General features: G+C 38.4%; 1 protein-coding gene across 2 annotated transcripts in view; it reads left to right on the top strand.

The window, feature by feature from the left end:
* The window catches only part of LOC120534460 (gastrula zinc finger protein XlCGF17.1-like), a 39,756-nt gene extending 22,924 nt beyond the window's left edge, over positions 1 to 16,832 (top strand). For both annotated transcript variants that reach the window (XM_039762054.1, XM_039762052.1), the window contains exon 3: positions 15,342 to 16,832. In XM_039762054.1, the coding sequence (XP_039617988.1) occupies positions 15,342 to 16,219 (878 nt within the window). In that variant the 3' untranslated portion in view covers positions 16,220 to 16,832. The remainder of the gene's footprint in view (positions 1 to 15,341) is intronic.
* The last annotated feature ends 102 nt before the right edge of the window (positions 16,833 to 16,934 follow it).

Genomic DNA, 16,934 nt, shown 5'->3' with positions numbered 1-16,934 from the left:
TCTTTAATACTTATACCTGGTCTTCTTCTTCTTCTTCTTTCGGCTGCTCCCGTTAGGGCAGCGAGTCCCGATTCATTTTACCCTCGCACCCCCTGTGACGGACGAGGCCGATTTCGCACCCCCTTGGTTTGAGAAGAAGTATGAAAAAATATGAGGTTAATGCAGAAAAATAGATCACCAATTGAAACTTTATGAATAATGGATACTTTATTCTCCATCAATAATTGTTTTGGTAAAGCCATAATCGGTGTAATTGCCATCCATTTTCTAATTTTTTCACGACTAGCCATGATTAAATGAATGGTAAAAAAGTAAGAGAAAAGCGACAGTGACTTATTGAGGCAGGCGGGCAAGAGCACAATAGCATGCAGGCTCGATGTAGTGCGTGTCAAGTCGATCTAAAATGCGTGGTCAGATTCGAAAAAATATATCTTTTCAAGTTCTATTTGGATATAAGTAGGTTCTTGAATTTAGTCTTTAAATTTCTATGGTGAAGAAAAACTTATGCAATGATGACTAAATTTAACTTGCATTCCTACCAAAGATATTTCTGTCGGCTAAATAAAACTTACTTATATTTAAAATTTAAATAGAACTTGAACAGATACGATAGTTCATAATACCCACGCAGCGCTAAGTGTGCGTAAGAGCGGAAGTGATCCGTTATAACAAGCAGCGAAATATCCTGCCCATTTAATTATTTAGGAATGGATAGATATATTAAGATTATATACAAATAATGTTTTTCATTTTTCTTCCTCGATGGATTCTGCCACTCCCAGCAACAGTTGCAAAGCTGCGTTAGGGGTCGCCACAGCGGATTATCTTCTATCGGATTCTATCCTCTGCATCTTGTTCTGTTACACCCATCACCTGCATGTCCTCTCTCACCACATCCATAAACCTTCGCTTAGACCTTCCTCTTTTCCTCTTCCCTGGCAGTTCTATCCTTATCATCCTTCTCCCAATATACTCAGCATCTCTCCTCTGCACATGTCCAAACCAATGCAATCTCGCCACTCTGACTTTGTCTCCCAAACGTCCAACTTGAGCTGACCCTCTGATGTACTGTTCCTGTTCATCCTCCTCACGCCCAATGCAAATCTTAGCATCTTTAACTCTGCCACCTCCAGCTCTTTCTCCAACCCATATAACGTATCTGGTCTCACTACCATCCTGTAGACCTTTCCTTTCACTCTTGCTGATAACTGTCTGTCACAAATTACTCCTGACACTCTTCTCCACACATTTCTCCCTGCCTGCACTCTCTTCCACAATCCCCATTACTCTGTACTGTTGATCCCAAGTATTTAAACTCATCCACCTTCGCCAACTCTACTCCCTGCATGCTCATCGTTCCACTGACCTCCCTGTCATTTATACACATGTATTCTGTCTTATTCCTACTGACCTTCATTCCTCTTGTCTCCAGAGCATAAACGCCACTGCCATCTCTCCTAAACACCTCCATGCTTCCATAGGTATTTCATCTGGACCTACGGCCTTTCCATTTTTCATCATCTTCATAGCTGTCCTTCCTCCTTGCTAATTCGTTGCACTTCCTGATTCACTATCTCCACATCTTCCAACCTCCTCTCTCTCATTCTCTTCATTCATCAGCCTCTCAAAGTACTCTTTCCATCTGCTCAACACACTCTCTTCGCTTGTGTGTACGTTTTCATCTTTATCCTTTATCACTCTAACCTGCTTCACATCTTTCCCGGCTTGGTCCCTCTTTCTAGCCAATCAGTACAGATCCTTTTCTCCCTCCTTAGTGTCCAACCTCTCATACAACTCATCATACGCCTTTTCTTTAGCCTTTGCCACCTCTCTCTTCACCTTGCTCCATATCTCCTTGTACTCTTTTCTACTTTCTGCATCTCTGACTATCCCACTTCTTCTTTGCCATCCTCTTCCTCTGTATACTCTCCTGTATTTCCTCATTCCACCACCAAGTTTCCTTTTCCTCCTTCCAGATGTCACGCCAAGCACCTTTCTTGCTGTCACCCTTACTACATCTGCTGTAGTTTCCCAGTTGCCTAGTAATTCTTCACAGCCACCCAGTGCCTGTCTCACCTCCTCCCTAAACTCAACCTTGCAGTCTTCTTTTTCCAACTTCCACCGTTTGATCCTTGGCTCTGCCCTCACTCTCTTCCACTTCTTGATCTCCAACGTCATCCTACAGACCACCATCCTATGCTGCCTAACTACACTTTCCCCTGCCACCACTTTACAGTCTTCAATCTCCTTCAGATCAGCTCTCCTCTGCATTGGATGTAATCTACCTGTGTGCATCTTCCTCCACTCATGTACATCACCCTATGTTTCTCCCTCTTCTTAAAATTCATATTCACCAGAGCCATGTCCATCCTTTTGGCAAAATCCACTGTCCTCTGACCTTCTTCATTCCTCTCCTTGACACCATACCTACCCATCACCTACTCGTCTCAATTGTTCCCTTCACCAACATGCCCGCTCAAATCACCACTTTCTGTCCCTTGGGTACACTGTTCATCACTTCATCCAACTCACTCCAAAAATCTTCTTTCTCACTCATTGCACACCCAACAACATTCATCATCACACCTCCAATTTCCAGCTTCATAATCATTACTGTCTGACACTCTTTTCACCTCCGAAACACTCTTGACATACTGTTCCTTCAGAATAACCCCTATTCCATTTTTCCTCCCATCCACACCATGATAGAACAATTTGAATCCACCTCCGATCCACCTGGCCTTACTCCCCTTCAATTTAGTCTCTTGCACACACAATATATCAACCCCCCTTCTCTCCATCATATCTGCTAACTCCCCTTAGCAGTCATACTGCCAACATTCAAAATTCCTACCCCCAACCCCGAATTCCTGTCCTTCCATTTTCTTTCTCTACATAACCAATTGCAATACAATAACATCTTCCACTCTCTTTACTTTCCTCCTCTCCTCCTGTCTCCGGACACGTCTCCCCCGTCGTCGTCTTCTTCTTCTTCTACCAACAGTAGCCCAATTTCCGCCAGTACCCTATTGGCTAACAGTACTGGTTGTTGTTAACCCGGGACTCGTCCGATCCGGTATGGAAATTTGTATTATTGTCCGCATATTGATTTGCCAAAGTTTTACACCGGATGCCCTTCCTGATAAAAAGGGCAATTCTAACAGTTTCAGTAGATGCCAGCATAATATACTTTTTTTGTATCTATTTTTCAGACTGAAGTGTATTTTTAACAAACAACAAATTTATTAATTGTTCACAAAGGCAAGAAAGAATTCCATGTATCTCTTTTGAAGTGACAAAGGTGTGTCCACTCACTCATTCACACAGTTAGGTACACCACTGCCAAGCAAACATGTCACTTAGCTGAACCACACATCAACTTTTAAAGTGCTAATACACCAACATAAAATGATGATTTCCTCTTTACATTCACCCTTAACCCCCTATACATTCCAGGGCAAAAATGTTATCAGATCTAACCATGACAATACTAATGACCTCTCCAGATAACAAACGACAAAACCCTCACAAACTGAGAGCAACCGCAGCAATGAGGGGAAAAAAGAAAAAAAAAATCCTTTAATGTGGGCGTTGTCCAGCAAGGTCCTATCCAAAGAAGTAACCATGCATAACTGATAAGTGGGTGTGGCTCATGGAGGACACTATAGCCGCACAACACCTGATTCTTGAATTCGACCCATTTGGTAGGCAGAACGGGGATCCCACTCCTCTGTTACTGGATAGAATTAACAGTTTTAAAAACTCAGAGAATGTCAGGATTGAACAAGGCAGTCACACTGTCACATTGTAAAGTTAAACATATTAAGTAAACCGATCAAGGTAATGCGAATAATTATATGCACAAGAGAAAGCAATTCCAAACATGTTGTATCCTAAGAAGAAAGTGACTAAGGACTATTTGAAGGGGGCAAAGATGAATAAGGAGCCCACCTGCTTGTCATATAACACAAAATAATAAGTTGACATTTGCCATCTTGGATTAAGTGTGCCGATGACCTGGAAACTGTCAGCAGCATCTGTGACTACATCACACTTCTTGATCCAGAAGAGAGTCTGTAATGAGCTGGGGGTATCTGAATAGGCTATAGCCCTGCTCGACAGTGCTATAATTTATTGGTTTTGGAGTTACCTTTGTTATTTCTAATTGTTTTATATTTCATTTTGCAGTGATTACAGTGTAATTTGCATATATCTTCTGTCATAGTAATATATTGAAGGATCATCTAATGTTAACCTTATTTATATAGCACCTTATCATTTGCATGCAATTCACGGGCTTTCCACAGATTAATCAACAAAAACAATAAAGATATACCATAGTTATTTGGTTATTTTCATTAATTACTATTATGACAGTTTCTAATAGGTATTAGTGTACTAAATAGAAAAACAACCTGGGCATTGTTAAATAAAATTTAAACACTAAAGTGCAAAACAAACCTTCACTCTTATCAGAAACGGGTTCATATTGTTTTCTAATCAAAATGTCTTATACATAAATATGGTAATAGTTTCCATGCTTATATTTTCATAAAAACATGAAGGCAGTAGGTGAATTAATTGGTTGTGTCTGAGAGTGTCATGTGACTAGCTTTGGCTGGCAAGCCGGCTACCCTTGCAGTTTAGTATAAGAGTTGTCACCCTGTGGTGTAGTGGTGTAATTTGTTTTTGAAATTCTTAGTAAATAGAGTTAAAAAAAGTGCGGAAACTTTTTAAACATCCCTCGTACATCTAGCCTCCTGGACCCTCATCATAACTTCCGTAAATGTTTTCTGTATTGATCATATAGCTACTTTTCCGATTATTTTTCAGAGATATTCTGGCAATATGTCCTGGGAATTTAATTAATATTTTTCTGGATGGTTATTGCAGCAGTACTGCCTTTGTCAAACACACCAACCCCGAATTCCTGTCTTTCCATTTTCTTTCTCTACATAACCAATCACAATACAATAACATCTGTAATAAACATAAAACCAGCTGTAAGCTTAGCATGCCATTTCTTCAAAACTTTTGGGACATTGAAAAATCTTCATTGTACATGTTTAATTATTTCATCCATCTATCCATCCAGGATTGTGCCAGTCCCAGCTAGCAAGTGCAAGGCAGGGCCAATCCAAGGACGGGGAACCAGCTCATCACAGGGTGAGCACACACATACACTAGTCGTGTCAATTTAGCATCACCAATTTAGCATGCCTTTGGAAGGAAACCAAAGCATGCAGAGGAAACCCACCAGGAAAACCTATCTCCAGGCAGGGAACACTCTGGATGCGACCCCTTTACGGCAGCAGCGCTTCTGCCACTCCTCCATGCGCCCACATGTTTAATTATCAACAGTATACATTATATGAATGAAGTTAACAGTTTATCAGTAGAATATACATACTTAAATGTATTTCATCATACAACTGACATCTACTATACATCATAGTATTCCAACAGCACACAGCTCCACGGGGATAGCTCTTAGAAATCTAAATCGACTTAAAAGCCAGTCATGATTATGGATCAAGAAATCAGTATGATCTGTAAACACGCTTTCTCTTCTCATTCTTCCATTTGTGATGTCGTCTAACAATGCTACAGCAGCCATGGTAGTTGGAACAGTTTGGCTATTCTGTGCACCATTATATTGTTACAAAATGATTACAATCAAGTGAATAAAATTTGTAAATATTATGCAATTCATTTTGGTGTATTTTATAAAGGCCGCTTCATTGACGTGGTTCTAAAACAGAAAGGGAAATGAGACAGAAATGGCAGCACTGACGCTTGGTACTGCCCCATATTACAAAACCAAGCAGAAATGTGCGTACGCATGGTGTGATGCTGCCGTGAAAATGTGCGTAGCTTTACAAGTTTAGTTTTTATACATCTTGAAATGAGTGTGGAAAAGGGCGTACGTAACATCATTGTGCGTACACACCATTTATACATGAGGCCCCTTATCCTTATGTATCTTAAACACCATCACTCTTTGATTCTCCACTATGACTCAAACTATGGAGGAAGCTTTTTCTTCTGTTGTTGTCGACAGCTGAGCAGAGTTTTGGACATCTTTTAGGTGTCTCCTGCCACAACGGATTTCACCAGCTGATTTGTCTGAGCCTTATGAAGAGCATTCATAACTAGTAAATTTTGATTGGAGATTTTTTTGGAGATTGAATCTCCAAAAGGGTGTTTTTCTCTAGGATTACAAATTCAATAAAAACATGGCAGTTTATTTATTTGATTGTCCATGCTGAACTGTTTATGAAGCAAAACATGAACTATGACAGTCAAAACTTTAAACTTGAATTTTACATGTTTTTGCACTAATCTTTGGCCACTTAGAAAATCAGCATTGTTGAATGGCATAGCTTATACATTTAAGCCAGGTAACCAAGGTTATTATAGTTTTGCCTTTTTTATATTAGTTTTTATTTGTATATTTTTTCTGACCTTTACTTGGAAATTCAGTTTAGTTTTAGTTTTCCTTCATCTTGTATTTTTAGTTTTAATTTAGTTTTTACGTCACTAAGACATTTGTTTTATTTTTATATCTATTAGTTTCAGTTTTAGTTTTGGTAATTACTAGCTGAGGCTCCGTCCGCGTATTTGTGAAAAGGAAAAACTTGTGTAAAATCAGTGTAAAAACAATGGAATTTGTATTGAGAAGAATTTATATTGACAGCTTTCATATCTGAGAGCCTCATCATATACAAATATTTTTGCTTTTGCTATCGGGTGAGAATGTAGCTGTGACAAAAATATAAAAGTTAGCAAGGTATCGCTGGCCGAGTGGAAGGTGGGTACGATCTAATGTCAAATGTTGCCACTGTATCTGATCGTGTTCAGCTCTCACGGGAGAGTGTCCGCCTTGTGGGGAAAAGAGCACCTGGCTGTGATATCTCTGCCAATGAGCAGGTACCATCTAAAACACACATAGCTGTGATTTCTCTCTGTCAGAAACGTCAAATATTACACTTTTAACAATCTCTAGATGGTAATGTGTCCTGAACGAACAGGTATCACTAGCTAATCGGAGGCAAGGTACCCTCCAACATGTGGTGATTGGAGGCTGGCACGTGAGTGAGGATGGTCCTGCCCGGCACCCTGTTCCTGAGGTCCTGTGACCCACCCTCCCTCCCCCCTCGTCCTGCTGCCTCTCTCTTGGATTTACACACTGCTGCAAGCAAACTATGATAACTATAGTAGCCCTTTAACCATACCATACTTTCTCTCTCTCTCTCTCTCTCTATATATATATATATATATATATATATATATATATATATATATATATATATGCATATATATATATGCATATATATATATATATATGCATATATACACTAATAAAAGGCAAAGCCCTCACTGACTCACTCACTCACTGACTGATCACTAATTCTCCAACTTCCCGTGTAGGTAGAAGGCTGAAATTTGGCTTGCTCATTCCTTACAGGTTCCTTACAAAAATTGGGCAGGTTTCATTTCGAAATTCTACGCGTAATGGTCATAACTGGAAGCTATTTTTCTCCATATACTGTAATGGAGTTGAGCTTGAAAGCCGTGGGGGGGGGCGGAGTTTCATGTGACATCATCGCGCGTCCCACGTAATCACGTGAACTGACTGTCAACGCAGTACATAGAAAACCAGGAAGAGCTCCAAAAAGCGCTGAAGAAAACATGCATTATATAATTGAGAAGGCAGCGAAACAATAAGAAGTGAGCGAGTTACATATACAACCATATTCATGAGTGCTGCTACTTCGGAAACAAAACACGGTGTAAACCTAAAGTTTAAATTAAGTTCATAGACAGGCTGCCACTGGCGTTTGTCATCCCCACGGGTAATGCGGGATACAAGTTTAATGAGAGGCCGCAGGATATAAACGAGAGTTTTGATCACTTTGTAACTAAGTTAAAATTGCAGGTGAAGGGCAAGTTAATACACACGCTGTCTCTACAGTTTCTCCACACTGAATCCTCCAGGCACTACATACAAAAGGTTACACTGACAATCGTGTTACGTTATTTTTAAAATGTTTCCTTTTCTTAGCACAAGCACAGCTGAGAAGTTTCGATGCATGTGCTCCATAACGCGTTAAAAAATCACACATTCAACTATATAAAGTAAAATATATATAAAATATATAAAGTCAGCGCTGGAATATATAAAGTCAGCGTCGGAATATACAAAGTCAGCGCTGGAATATCCATCCGTCATGGGGGGTCTGCTGGAGCCAATCCCAGCCAACACTGGGCGCAAGGCAGGAACCAATCCTGGGCAGGGCACATGCATCATTTTCAAAACATTAACCGAACAGTGTTTTTTTAATTTATTTTTCTGAATACGTTTTTGTTAACTTAGTTCAGTTCAGAGTTGTTTCAATCAATAGATTTTGACTTTCACTTTATATATTCAGGAATGACTTTATATATTCCAATGCTGACTTTATATATTCAAGTTTTGACTTTATATATTCGGGAATGACTTTATATATTCCAGCGCTGACTTTATATATTCAAGTTTTGACTTTATATATTCTGACGCCGACATATATTCACAAAATCAATGTATTTGCCTGTTTGGCACCCCATAGTATATGTATGTTTGTGTATATATGTACACATTTTTGTGTGTGTGTGTGTATATATATATATATATATATATATATATATGCCAGCAACACTCATGACAATGACAAAACAATTACATTGTCAATCATGTTACGTTATTATTAAAATGTTTCCTTTTCTTTTTTACTTCTCCGCTGCCAAGCGCGGGTATTTCTCTCTCTCTCTCTCCCTCTCTCTCTCTCTCTATACATATATATATATACACACACACACACACAGGGTGGGCCATGTATATGGATACACCTTAATAAAATGGGAATGGTTGGTGATATTCCTGTTTGTGGCACATTAGTATATGTGAGGGGGAAAACTTTTCAAGATGGGTGGTGACCATGGTGGCCATTTTGAAGTCGGCCTTTTTGCATCCAACTTTTGTTTTTTCAATAGGAAGAGGGTCATGTGACACATCAAACTTATTGGGAATTTCACAAGAAAAACAATGGTGTGCTTGGTTTTAACGTAACTTTATTCTTTCATGAGTTATTTACAAGTTTCTCTTTGTTTACAGCCATTGACATGTCGCAGAGGTTAACATGTGAGGAGCGAATAGAAATTGTGTTGATGTCTGCTGAACACAGTAACCGGGTCATTGCAGCAGATTTCAATGCAAGACACCCTACGAGACCACCCATCTCCCATGCCACAGTTAGCAAACTGCTTGCTAAGTTTTGTGAAACTGGTTCAGTGTTGGATTTGCCAAAATGTGGACGCATGAAAACTGTCACTAATGAAGAAACATCAGTGGCTGTCCTAGCTTCATTCAGCAAGAGCCCACAGCTTAGCACTCGCCGCATGTCACTGGAGAGTGGCATTAGTCGAACATCCCTTCGGCGGATATTAGCTTCTCACAAATGGCACCCTTACAAACTCCAGCTACTGCAGCATCTCAACGAGGATGACCCAGATCGGCGCACTGAATTTGCAGAATGGGCAAAACAAAAATTGGAACAGGACCCTCAGTTTACGCAGAAGATTTTGTTCAGTGATGAGGCAAACTTTTATGTGAATGGTGAAGTTAACAAACAAAACCACCGCTATTGGTCTGACACTAACCCACATTGGATAGATCCCTCCAAGAGTGTTGGAACAAAAAAATTGATGGTATGGTGTGGTATATGGGGTACAAAGATAGTGGGGCCATTCTTCATCAATGGAAACCTCAAGGCCACTGGATATGCGAAATTGCTACATGATGATGTGTTTCCCTCTTTATGCACTGAAGCTGGCACGTTCCCTGAGTTTTTCCAGCAAGATGGCGCACCACCACATTATGGGTGTCAGGTCAGAGCATTCCTAGATGAACAGTTTCCTGGAAAGTGGATTACCGCCGTGGGCCAGTTGAATGGCCCCCAAGGTCTCCCGATCTGACCCCCTTAGACTTTTATCTTTGGGGTCATCTGAAGGAAATTGTCTATGCTGTGAAGATACGAGATGTGCAGCACCTGAAACTACGGATACTGGAAGCGTGTGGTAGCATTTCTCCTGCGGTGTTGCTATCAGTGTGTGAAGAGTGGGAGAAGAGGGTTACATTGACAATCCAACACAATGGACAGCACATTGAACACATTTTATAAGTGGTCAGAAACTTGTACATAACTCATGAAAGAATAAAGTTACGTTAAAACCAAGCACACCATTGGTTTCCTTGTGAAATTCCCAATAAGTTTGATGTGTCACATGACCCTCTTCCTACTGAAAAAACAAAAGTTCGATCCAAAATGGCCGACTTCAAAATGGCCACCATGGTCACCACCCATCTTGAAAAGTTTCCCCCCTCACATATACTAATGTGCCACAAACAGGAAGTTAATTTTTAATATTTGTATATTTGTGTATATATATATATACTAGCAAAATACCCGCGCTTCGCAGCGAGAAGTAGTGTGTTAAAGAAGCAATGAAAAGAAAAGGAAACATTTTGAAAATAACGTAACATGATTGTCAATGTAATTGTTTTGTCACTGTTGTGAGTGATGAGTGTTGTTGTCATATATATATATATATATATATATATATATATATATATATATATATATATATATATATATATTTACACACACATACATAAACATATATATATACATATCTATACATATACACATATATATATACATATATATATCTACATATATACACATACATATACACACACACATAAATACATACACACATACATACATACACACACAAATACATATATATATACATACATACACATACACATATATAAACATATATATACATATACATACATATCTACATATATACACACACAGCTATTTCGTATCAGTGCAATACGCTGCTTGTTAAAACGGATAACTCCCGCTCTTACGTGCAAGTCTGCGTGGATATTATGAACTATCGTATTTGTTCAAGTTCTATTTAAATTTTAAATAGAAGGAATTTTTATTTAGTCGACAGAAATATCTTTGGTAGGAATGGTAAAACAGACAGGAATATTATTCGTGAATAAATCAACTCAAACCTTAAACAACTTATAATATTTTGCTCTCCATAAAATTTATCCTGTCTAAATTATACAAGTTAGAAATAAAGTAAACGTTAAAAGAACAAACATTCACATTTCTTTACTCTTATGTAATTTTATATAAAAAATAAACTTAGATTTTAAATATCCCAAAAGATTTTGCTCTCCATAAAAAGATATCCTGTCAAAATGATACAAATTCAAATATGAACATGCTGCATAACAAAACCTAGAAATATAAATGAAATGTGTTCTTTTCAGCAATAACAAATCAAATCATTCAGTTGTCTTTGCTCATATGTCATTTTAGAGCTGGACGCCTGGCATCTTTTTGGCCACAGGTTCGTTTATGTTTGGTGTGAGGTTCTGTGTTGTGGAGATTCTCAGGATGGATTGCAGGTGCTCATCAGTGAGGCGACTCCTGTGTGCTGTTTTGTTAGTCTTTATCACTGAGAAGAGCTTCTCACACAGATATGTGCTACCAAACATGCACAAGGTTCGAGCCGCATGTAGACGGACTTTTTTTGTTCTTCGAAGTCACCAAAGCGCCGTGCAAACTCAGTGCGCTCAGTTTATCAGCAAAGTGCGATTTGGGAACACCGTAGTGACGACTTGGTTTAACATTACTTGGCAACAGGGAAAGTGAGGCAAGGTGCACTGGTGCATTTGTGTCTCCCATAAAAGCAGCTTCACTTGAAATCACTTTGTGATTGTGCACGGGTTAAAACGTCCGCTGAAGTGTCAGATTCTTATTTAATTATGCTGCTTTCTGTATCTTCTGCATTGCATTCAGGTTAACCTGATGTTTTGTCTCATAGTGCCGTCTTAGATTAAATTCTGTAATTACAGCCACATTAGCTCCACAAATGAGACACACGGGTTTAGTAAACATATACTCAGCCTCCCATCGGTTTTTAAAGGCTCTATTTTCAGAATCAACTTTTCTCTTCAGCATCGTGTGAGCTAGCCGCAATAACTTGATTAACTCAGTAAGTGTTCGGCAAGGCAGCTGAAGCGCTGCATTATGGGATCTGTAGTTTAGTGTGTTACCAGCGCTTCATATACCCGGCTTTAATAACAATAATACAGTATATAAAATGATCTCGCGGGCGGATATAATTACACGCGGGCGGATGTGGCCCGCGCCCTTGAGTTTGACACATATGGACTAAATAGAACTTGAAAAGATATATTTTTTCAAATGTGATCGCCATTCAGGTAGAGTTGACGCAAGACTACAGCCTGCATGCCTCAATAAGTCATCCTTCCCTCGCTCTTACTTTTTACCGCTCATCTAATGAATACACTGAGTATGGCTTTACCAAAACAATTATTGATGGCGAATAAAGTATCCATTATTCGAGTATGTAGATCGGAGTATATATATATACATATATATATATATATATATATATATATATATATATATATATATATATATATATATATATACCCGCGTATCGCAGCGGAGTAGTGTGTTAAAAAAGCTATGAAAAAGAAAAGGGAACATTTTAAAAATAACGTAACATGACTGTCAATATACAGTATTTGTTTTGTGAGTGTTACTGAGTGTTGCTGTCATCAAGGATTTGATTATCATTATTTCTTTCAATCAGGTTCGTATTTGTAGGATGTGTTGTGTTCAAGTTACATTCCGTGTTTGTCAATCGTTGTAAAGATGACAGGTTTCATTCATCGATTCGTTTCTTACTGCATCAATAAACAGCTCGTCTTCTTCTTTATCTGAGACCTGACACACTGCATGCACGGTTTTTTTTACACTGTCTTCCTTTAGCGGGACATTGACTTTTTCCAACGTGTGCTTTGTTTTGGCTTTATGAATATACTTGTATGTATTAGACGCTTCATATTTTTTGCTGCCTTTTCAATTGTGTAATTCGGTTTTTGTTCAGCGTTCTTTGGAACTGTTGCTTTTTATCTGTGCTGGTGCCATCTCGTGCTATGTCCATGGCTGTATTTAATGTTACCTTAGTCCTGGCACTTAAAACTTTCTCGCAGTTTAAGCTGAGTTTGTGTCAAACACCACCCTGACCATCTCATCTTCCTCTGCATAAGCACAGTCCTTAACCCGTGAATATTTAGTGGGAGTTTGCTATTGGATTGCCGCGGACGGACGGCCTTATATGGGCAGGCACTAAATTACAAACGCCAGCGGCAGCCTGTCTATGAACTTAATTTAAAGTGTAGGTTTACATCGTGCTTTGTTTCGAGTAGCAGAAGTCATGAATATGGTTGTATATGTCACTCGCCGCTTCTTATTGTTTCGCTGCCTTCTCAATTATATAATGCATGTTTTCTTCAGCGCTTTTTTTAGGTCTTCCTGGTTTTCTATGTACTGCGTGATTACGTGGGAGGCGTGATGATGTCACACTAAACTCCCCCACGGCGTTGAAGCTCATCTCCATTACAGTAAATGGAGAAAAACTGCTTCCAGTTATGACCATTACGCGTAGAATTTCGATATAAAACCTGCCCAACTTTTGTAAGGAAGCTGTAAGGAATGAACCTGCCAAATTTCAGCCTTCCACCCACACGGGAAGTTGGAGAATTAGTGATGAGTCAGTGAGTGAGTGAGGGCTTTGCCTTTTATTATATATATATATATATATATATATATATATATATATATATATAGTATATATATATACAGTATATATAGACATAAATATATATATATATATATTTGTATATGTGTATATATATGTATGTGTGTGTGTGTGTGTATATATATATATATATATATATATATATATATATATATATATATATATATGCCAGCAACACTAATGACAACACAATTACATTGTCAATCATGTTACGTTATTATTAAAATGTTTCCTTTTCTTTTTCATTACTTCTTTAACACACTACTTCTCCGCTGCGAAGCGCAGGTATTTTGCTAGTATAGAATAAATAAAAAACACATCAGTATGTTTAGTTTTTCACCAGTTGGCAGACTGTCTTCACCTACCTACCTGTAGTTCAGTAGAGATGTTGCCAGTTCAGGAATTTTACAAGTTTTGTATCACTTCATTGTTAAATTACTTTTTTAAAGAAAAAGTGATTTGTCAACAACAATATGCTGATCTTGTATGATGACCTTGTCCGTCTCTCAATCAGTGCCATTTTATTTTCAGAAAGGATTTCTCCTGTGCAAAGTGGCAGGTGAATTATTGTCAATTTAAGGCAGACACCTGAGATATAAACTGAAACGTTACTCAGTCGTGATTTTTCCGTCCATATGGTAAATGTTTTTTTCACCAGCACATTCCAATTTCAGGTGTTTGAATTACATCTTAAAATAAAACAAGCACAAATAAAGACTGTACAATACATCACTTTCTATTTCTCACGCTTTACGTGCCCGTATTCAACTCACTCTGTCACCGCAAATGCTGTGGGAACACTCACCTTCCATCACCACCACCGTTCACTGGATGAATATATGCAGGTGGATTACTTTCTAATTTTAGAGTTAAAAGTTACAAGAGCTAAAGACTAATGGCAAGAATATTAACGAAACAAAAACAAAAATATTTTTAGTATATTTATTATTTTACTTTAGTCTCTCCAGCTACTTTAATAGTTTTGTTTAGTTCTAGTTTTTCATAACCTTGCAGGTAACCTGATGATACGTAAAGTTACACTCCTGTTTGTTGTTACCACACCCTATTAAAGAAGCCGAGTGTAATTGACACTGTGCTGTGGGCTAATAAGAGCAAAAGTGATCAGCTTAGTCATGTTAAGATTTACACTTACGGACTCGGGGGATTCCAAAATTAAAGTAGCGTCACCCTTGCTGATGTCTAGGAAAGCCCTGACAGGTTGTTTTTGAGAAGCTAATGTCTGCCCTTTCTATTTCTATGACTGATGTGAATAAAGAGAATTGACAAATGTAAGAGTCTGATAAGGTGTCCAGCATGAACTGAGGAGGATGTCTGCCTGCTGGTTAGCAATCGTGACTAAACACACTGACCTATCTGGCTCTTCAAATTTATTTTGATGTTCAGATTCTTCTATTGTGAAGTTCTCCATAGTGTGTACAATATATGTCAAATATTTCCTTCCAAATGTCCATATTTTTTACCAGAGCCTACATTCATATTTTATATATAATAGGTATTTCTTTTATGTGTTAAATTATTTTTTACTGATATATCAACAATTATGCTATTTGTTTTTACAGCATTCGTATCTGGATCAGAGACTCTGAAGCCGACCACTTTACACAGGCATTCTCGGCCTGTTGTGGAACTAACCAGAATAGATAAAAGGAGCACTCAACAAAAGATGAACAATACAAATTCTCCTGCTTTGTCTGTTTTAGAAGAGAAGAAGAAAAAATGTAAACTTGATAAGCAGGGCTGTCCTCCAAGAAAGAAGACACATTGCTGTAATGAATGTGGCAAGTGTTTTAGCTGCAGTAGCCTGCTAGAGAATCATAAAAGAGTTCACACTGGAGAGAAGCCATATTGCTGTACTGAATGTGACAAACGATTCTCACAAATGAGCCATCTTCGGACTCACAAAAGAATTCATACGGGAGAGAAACCATATTGTTGTTCAGAATGTGGCAAACGATTCTTACAAATGAGCTATCTTCGTAGCCATGCAAGAATTCACACTGGAGAGAAACCCTATTCTTGTAATGAATGTGGCAAACAATATGTTTACAGTTGCAGTCTTAAAACGCACTTAAGAACTCACAGTGGAGAGAAGCCATATTCCTGTACTGAATGTGGCAAGCAATTCTCAATATTAGGCAATCTTCAGGCCCACCAAACAATGCACACTGGAGAGAGGCCATTTTGTTGTTCAGAATGCGGAAAAGATTTCTCCAAGAAAGTTAATCTTAAGAAACACAAAAGAATTCACAGTGGAGAAAGGCCATATTGCTGTTCTGAATGTGGTAAACGATTCTACAGCAGTAGCGTCCTTAGGAGACACATACGAATTCACAGTGGAGAGAGGCCATACTGTTGTCCAGAATGCGGTAAAGGATTCACTAGAAATAGTCATCTTCAGCTACACACTAGAATTCATAATAGAGATAAACAACAATAATGGTAAAACTAGCAGGTGTCTATTCTGCCAGATAGACATGGAAACAGTTGCTTACTTGTTTACACACAAACATAAACACAACAACATTTCCAGATTTTATCACTGGAAAATAAAAGAATACAACTTGCTAGACCACAGTCTAGACAGAATAAGAGAAAATGAAGAGGTGCTGTGACATACTACTACCAGCTGATAATAAAACAGAAGGCAGGAAACCAGTCAGTTGTCAGAGAAAAATGCTCTGATAAACCGTGGATCATTGCAGTTTCAGGCCGTAGTAATTCCTCCTTCCTCAGAATGGAAAGAAAAAAAATAACCAAGTATCGAGAAATGCAATCTGAAAAGTGCCAGTTGTAAGATTAAACAACTAAGATTCTGCCAGTGGTGTTGGGATCAACAGTTATTTAAAAAAATAATAATACATTAGAGTCTCACATATCCGACGTCCCACCACAAATAAAACCCCAAAAACAAGCATCAATCAGCAACAAGAACTAAAAGTTGCGAGCATAGTCAATTTTTTGTTCCTCACGACTCTACTGCAGCTAATTACAGTGGAAACTCGGTTTGCGAACATAATTTGTTCCGGAAACGTACGCGCAGTCCAAAAGCACTCGTACAGTATATCAATGCGAATTTCCCCATAAGAAATAATGGAAACTCAAAGGATTTGTTCCACAACCCAAAACTATTCATATAAAAAGGATTCATACAA

This window comes from Polypterus senegalus, chromosome 8, assembly GCF_016835505.1.
Source record: "Polypterus senegalus isolate Bchr_013 chromosome 8, ASM1683550v1, whole genome shotgun sequence".
NCBI classification, from domain to species: Eukaryota; Metazoa; Chordata; class Cladistia; order Polypteriformes; family Polypteridae; genus Polypterus; species Polypterus senegalus.
This window is presented reverse-complemented; position numbering and strand designations above follow the sequence as displayed.